The 7178-nt window shown below is 31.7% G+C and overlaps 1 protein-coding gene across 1 annotated transcript; it reads left to right on the top strand.

Annotated features, from left to right (window-relative positions):
• Positions 1-5159: 5159 nt before the first annotated feature.
• On the top strand, positions 5160-7178 carry LOC126728673 (protein FAR1-RELATED SEQUENCE 5-like). The gene has a single exon (XM_050434466.1). It carries the CDS (start codon positions 5160-5162, stop codon positions 7176-7178), a length of 2019 nt encoding a protein of 672 aa, XP_050290423.1.

Below are 7178 nucleotides of genomic sequence, written 5' to 3' on the forward strand. Positions count from 1 at the left end.
ATATAATGTGTGGTAATTCCTCTAAATTTTTCTACATTAGATTACGTCCTAAACAACCATCCAAACTCACCAAATGTCATCCAACAGGTACAAAGTATCAGACATGATAGAACACGATAAAATTGCAATGACAATACCAACTTCAATTCCATGTGAAGATGGCTTTCTAGCACCTATAGTGAAATACTTCAATTTATGTTATTTCATCAAAACAGAGACAAAATTGTATCATAATTATATGATTTTGAAATTATGTAGACACAAATAAAATTGAAGCACCACTTCAAAAACCAACAAAAGCTTTTTAATTTCTTAAAGCTTTTCTAATCAATCTAATGAATCACAAAGTCAAGCAAAAAACAAAAGTTAGCATCTTGTTATATTTTAATAATTTTCATCACACTTTTAATAGCAATTGAAAGACTATAAATATGTACTTTTGGAGTAGCGTAGCAACCAAAAAGGCTTTACTTTTACACCAACAAAGAGAATGCCTTTATTATAAAGAAGCGTAGGACTTTTTTGCAAAACACTAAGGCATATTTGAAAATAAGAATTCAAATATTTAAAGGTTTCTCATTTTTTGTTTAGTTTACAACATTTAAAACAATACATTTTGTCACATTTTAAACCACAATATTTGCAGAAACATATCTACAATTTCATAAAGGCAATAGATCACAGAAGTAATACATATAAAATTTCATAAACTTAAAAGAGTGGAAGTTATCCTTTGCATCAACACAGGTTGAACATTTCTTTTATGAACACTTTGTGGCAAATCTATTATTGCATCGGCCACCCTCAAGTATATAGACTTCCATCCATTTGCTCTATGTGGCTTATTGTTTTGCCATTGTGCCATCCAGCATTAGCACACCATAATTGTGAATAGGTTCTGCAACTGTGAAAGTGAAACTCATCATGAATAAAAGATGACAATGGTGCATTCATTGTGCAAATCACTTTTATATTAGTATCTATATTTTTGCTTAAAGGATCAGACAATGATGTTTTCCCCAAAAATTTGTTATATATGAAAGTGACAATAAGAGATCCCGCAAAGAAAAGATGAACAACTACACTAAACTAAATTAAATACAGAGACAGTTCCAAAATTCAAAGAGAACAACTTCAAGAAACATACACTAAAAATTACCCTTCTAGTAATACAAATCTGATCACGAAAGAACATCACAAACATCAAATTTAATATTCGGTATTTAGTGTCTACATGAAAAACAAAAGTTTTATGAGGCAAAATGCTCATTAAAAGTTTAAACTATGTTTGCTAGAAAACATAAAAAATGAAATATTCATTTCCATGTGTGTACATTTATCTCTCTCAAAGTGAAAGGATCACAGGATTGTTTGAAAGAATTTATTCTTTCTCAAGACATACTACCAATAATGATGCAGAAAGAGACAATAGAAAATAAAGGAGAAAAAAGGGTAAATATTTGGCATTAGTATTACTACTCAAACTGATGAACATGGACATCTACCTATTTTAAAGCCTCAATTTTCTGTTCTCTACAGAAGTGAAATATATAAATAAATTAGTAAACATCTTTCCTATTAGTAAAGTATTTCCTTTTACCCATAAACAAAAAATAAATCAATAAACAAACTTTTTCCTAAATTAACTACATAGATTACAAATACTTATGAGTCACAGTGCTCTAGGCATAGCTTCTAAAATAGACAAAACCTCAACCACAAAATCTGGGTTGTTCCCATCTTGTAGTTTCTAAATTGTTCAAAATGATCTTTCAAATATCTCATTCTATCACCAACAAAGCCCATCAACAGAATTCCTCTACCAACCCAATTAATTAAATAAAGCAGTACAAATTCTGTTTGCTTCAACGTTTTGGTCAAAATTAAATATTTTTTTAAAATGTAAAACTCATTGCTTGTCTTCAAAACTTAAATCTTTCAAAACTGATAAATCGCAGAGAGAAGTTTAAGGAAAAAAAAAGGAACTGAAATTTCCCAAGAATGACAGACTTACACAGAACATAACCCACAGAGAAATCCAATCTACACAATCATATGTAGAAAAAACTCTCAAAAATAATCAGAAAATACCCAAAAAATCAAAGAAAAACTGACCTCCTTACATAGATAAGGAGAGTGTTTACGACATTGTAATTGGCTCATAGCAAAACAAATACTTGAGATTATATTATAATCTCACAGATTAGAGAGGCTTTTGACTAAATAGTTACAGTGTTGGAGAGGTTTGTAATCTTCAAGAATCATAAGAAATATAAGGAACAGAGGAGTTGCAAATTTAGGAATAGAAGGGAGAAAGGGTCTAATGTGGTGGTCGTGAAACCAAGAGATGAAGGTTTAATGTAAAAGAAGAGTCTGATGAAAGGGTAGCACATTTAGGGAAGGAAAACAATTTGGCTATTTGACCTTCGCAGTTGTTGTGGACTTTTACTGTCATAATAAGTGAAGAGATTACTTGCCTCCTGAGTAATTAGGTATGAGACATCCAAATGCAATCTCCTCAAGTTTCTTGGGCATCACCAAATTGACAAATTGAATCAAATTACAATATGAACAATTCAATGTTACAGGGAAATAAACTTTACTTTGAACTTTAAAACTGAATCCACTTTTTTCTCCTTTACTAAACAAATATTGTATGACAATAAGATCCAAATCCAAATTTGTCTTTTGTGGTGACAAAATTCTGCAATTCACGTTTCCAATGCTTCTTCAACCAAAAAAAAAAAAAAAAAAACATTCATGGACAATTAAAAACAGTGAGTTCCTGCATACAAATTCAGGCATAACTTCAATGTTATATTTTGCTAATAAGTAATAACGCATAACCTCCTATTCTTCTTTTTTCTCTCTCTCTAGTTTAAGGTTTATGTGGTTTTGGCTCCAGAAAAAAAGCTGAGAGCAGTCCGGCTTGTTTCATTAGCTTTCTCATTAGGTTTTAAAAAAAATGTAAAATTGTGAACTAAAACTCAAAATTACTTGGTTTGATATATATATATATATATATATATATATATATACATACAGTTGATGAATAGGAAAGCAAAATAAAAAGGGAAAGAAAAAACAAAGCATTTTTAATATTTATTTTAAAATACCTAGAAAGCCAAAGTTTTGCAACTTGATTGACACTTCTTGAAGTTTCCTACAACTACCCTAAAAGCTATGGAAACTCATTTTCCACAAACCACTATATAAAGGAATCTCAAAGCACTATCCCAAAAAAACCAATCCAATGCAAGCCTAGCAAATAAAAAAATTCAGAAATCCTAGAGCAAATCTGTCTATAATCTGATTTTTATCTTGTCTTCAAAACTTATCTACCAATCTTGACTAATTTTGTAACTTCAAGTTCAAACCTCAAATATGCAATTCAATCTGATTTCCAAGTGAAGATCCTCATGGGGAAAATCTAATGGTTCTAAATCAAAGCTTACCATTCTAAAAAGTATAAGGCCAATTGCACAAAAAAGCTTTGCATAAAGGAGTAATAGATTACTTTTGATTTGTCAAGAATAATGCTATAAGAAATTGTAAATGCATCCATATATCAATAATCCACTTTCTTATATGCTTTGACACCAAATGGTCTTATGTAACTTAATTTCACATCACTAACCCAATGCAAGTTCACCAAAGGCCACAAAATATGTATATGAAAATCAATAGTTTTAATACTTTTTTGTCAATAAAACTTGAGCAAAATTTTAAAAACCTACTAATATGAACTCACGCACAATAAACATAAATATTGTGGTAAACTTATATAATCTCTCAAATTAAACCCTCCAATATATAATTAAACCGTAGTCCAAATAACTATCAAACACCAACCATTTAATTTAGTTCTGCAACTTAAAGATCTGATTCCAGCTACTCTTTGCCCTCAAGATCCAATCTTTCAAAACCCAAATCACTTTTTAGACAAGTTCATCCAATCACTTGAATCTTCATTACTTATAACCACTAAAACCCTGTCAGAGTTCTTTTCTTCTAATGTGAGCTAAAAAAACCACAGGAGAAAGATTTTAGAGAAGGGGAAATTTCAAACAATAAAAAGTAGTCCCTTTCTCATAATAATAATAATAATAATAATAATAATAATAATACACTATCAATACTTACTTTAGACTGATCAAGCTTGCGGATTGGGTAGAGATTTTCTTTAGTAGTCCACTTCTTTACCAAGTTACCATCATCTATCAAATATAGACAGGTCAAGAAAAAGTTAGCTGACTAACCACCAGAGAATGTTGAACCACTAAGTTGTCCTTAGCAATGGAATTGAACGTGTGGTGTCCTTAGTAGTCCCGTTTCTTTTTCTCCCATTCTCTTCAGTTTTTAAATGGATGCTTGACATCTGGCAGTTAGATAATCTAAGGATGTTCATTAAGCCACGTCACATGAGCAAAAATTTATCTCATTTAACATAGATTAGTACAAAACTCTGCTTCCCGCGCTCAAAATTTTCACAAAAAGCCATTGCGCTAAAACCTTTGAGCAACCCACTAAAATATCTTACAATTGCAAAATCTTCCAGTCATTCGAATTCCAACCCAGCAAAGAAGATTTTCTTTCTACTGAGTGTACCCAAGATAAAAATCTTTACATCATTCCAACTTTAGTGAGACCACAAAGCAATCCCCTGTTTAGTGAGACCACAAAACAGAACCGTTGTTGATTTTAACAGCTTGACTGGAATTGAAAGTTCTGAATTCCAATAGGTGCTCAATCATTCTTTGCATTATTTATTTGTGTTTTTTTTTTCCCTCCGTAGTTTTTATACTCTTTCCTAACAAATAATTGAATTCCCTGTTTGATTTGGATTTGTTTTTCTTTTTGCTTCACTACTATTTTAGCTTTTAGACTTTGAAAATTATTTCCTAAGTGATCAAAACAATTGCAATCAGTATTCTTAAATCTGATTTGACTTCCTTATCTAGTATTATCAAGTATTTGTTCAATACTAGTAATTCAATATTTAGTAATGCAGCAAGTAAACATGGGTATTCAGTTTCTTATTATTTGTTTTATTTTTATATCATTGACTGTTTTATCAACAACACTAACTTGTTTTGCTTTAATTTGGTTTTTGAATTTCTCTTTAGGTGCTCCTCTTTTCAAAGTTACTAGTCAGTATAATGCCTATAATTAGTGATGAACAAATATGCCTTGAAGGTGATAAAGAAAATGAAGATATTTATGCTAATATTATGCAGAATTCTGATTGTCAAGAGAAAATATCTGTTTGGAAAATGGAGTTTGACTCAGAAGAGCATGCTCACCAATGGTATAATGAATATGCTAAAGAAGTTGGATTTAGCATTCGAAAGCAATGGAAAAATGAGGATAGATTTAGTGGAGTAATATCAAGTAGAAGATTTGTCTGTTATAAGGAAGGCTACAGAAAAAAAGACAAGCGAGTGGTTGTGAAAAAGCCGCGAAAAGAAACTAGAACTGGTTGCTTAGCAAGACTAACCATTTCTCTTCAAGCTAATGGAAAATATCGGGTCATTGATTTTGAATCAAATCACAATCATGAGTTAGTGGATAAGTCATGTGTACACATGTTACCTTCTCAAAGAATTATTACTGATGTTCAAGCTATTGAAATTGAGTTGGCAGATAATTCAGGTATACCACCTAAATTGGCACATGAATTAATGAGTTGTCAAGTTGGAGGTAGAGAAAATCTTGGTTTTACTAAGCAAGATCATAAGAATTATTTGAGGACTAAGAGGAAAAGAGATTTGCAGCAAGGTGAAGTTGAGGGTCTTTTGAATTATTTTCTTGGTCAAGTATCAGAAAATCCATCATTCTTTTTTCGGGTTCAATTGGATGTTGAAGACCAAATCACTAACATATTCTGGGCTGATGCTAAAATGATTTTCAACTATGGTATATATGGTGATGTGGTATTCTTTGACACAACTTACAGGACCAATAAAGAGTGTCGACCTTTTGGAGCATTTGTTGGAGTAAATCATCATTATCAACTAGTCGTATTTGGGGCCTCTTTGTTATATGATGAAACTAGTCAGTCATTTGAATGGCTATTTCATACATTTTTTGAGTGTATGTCTGATAAAAAGCCAAAGACAATATTTACTGACCGAGATCCTGCAATGGCAAAGGCAATATCTTTAGTGATGCTAGAGACTTATCATAGATTGTGCTTATGGCATATTTATCAAAATGCTCTTAAAAATCTTAATCATCTATTTAAGAGCCAAAAAACCTTCAATGCTGATTTTAGAAGTTGCATATATGATGGTGAGTATGAAGAGGAGTTCATTAGTGCTTGGGAGAATATGTTGGAAAAATATGATCTTCAAGAAAATGAATGGTTGCAAGATCTATTTAAAGTGCGAGAAAAGTGGGCTATGGTGTATGGGAGAAATACCTTTTCTGCGGGTAAGAAAAGTACACAGCTTAGTGAGAGTTTCAACTCTCTTTTAAAAGATTATTTGAAGTCTGATTTGGACATAGTACAATTTTTCAAACATTTTCAAAGGGTTGTTGATGATGTCCGTTATAATGAAGTTTGTGCAAACTATGACATGAGCCAAAAAATTCCCACTTTGAAGGTTAATGTTCCTTTGTTGAGACATGCCAGAGATATCTACACAGGAGCTGTTTTTACTATGTTCCAAGATGAGTTCGAAAAGTCATTGATGGTGGTTGTTGACACTTTTCATCAAAGTGGACCAGTTTCTACATATAAAGTTCATAATTGTGAAGGTTCTAGGCAACATACAGTTACATCTTCAAATGGTTTGATTACATGTAGTTGTAAAAATTTTGAGTTTGTTGGAATTATGTGTAGCCATATTTTGAAAGTACTCGATGAGATGAAGATTAAGTTGATGATCCCTGAACAATTCATATTGAAGAGATGGACCAAGAATGCAAGGGCTGGAACTGTCTTGGATATTCATGAGTGTGAGGTACAAAGTGACCCTAAGCTAGAAATGCGAGCTCGTTATAGAAATTTATGCACCACTTATGTTAGATTGATGGGTAAAGCTGCTGAATCTAAAGAGGCATCTGATTTCCTTCTAAGTCTTGCAAGTGAGTTAGATGCAAAACTAGAAGAATATTTAAAGATTGAATCCCCGTGTGAGACCCTTACGCCTTCCTCAATGTCTTGTGAAAATTAG

The sequence above is a fragment of the Quercus robur genome, chromosome 5 (assembly GCF_932294415.1).
Source record: "Quercus robur chromosome 5, dhQueRobu3.1, whole genome shotgun sequence".
NCBI classification, from domain to species: Eukaryota; Viridiplantae; Streptophyta; class Magnoliopsida; order Fagales; family Fagaceae; genus Quercus; species Quercus robur.

Excerpts from the sequence above, each read along its gene's own strand:
- LOC126728673 (XM_050434466.1), top strand. The coding sequence starts at position 5,160 with ATGCCTATAATTAGTGATGAACAAATATGCCTTGAAGGTGATAAAGAA.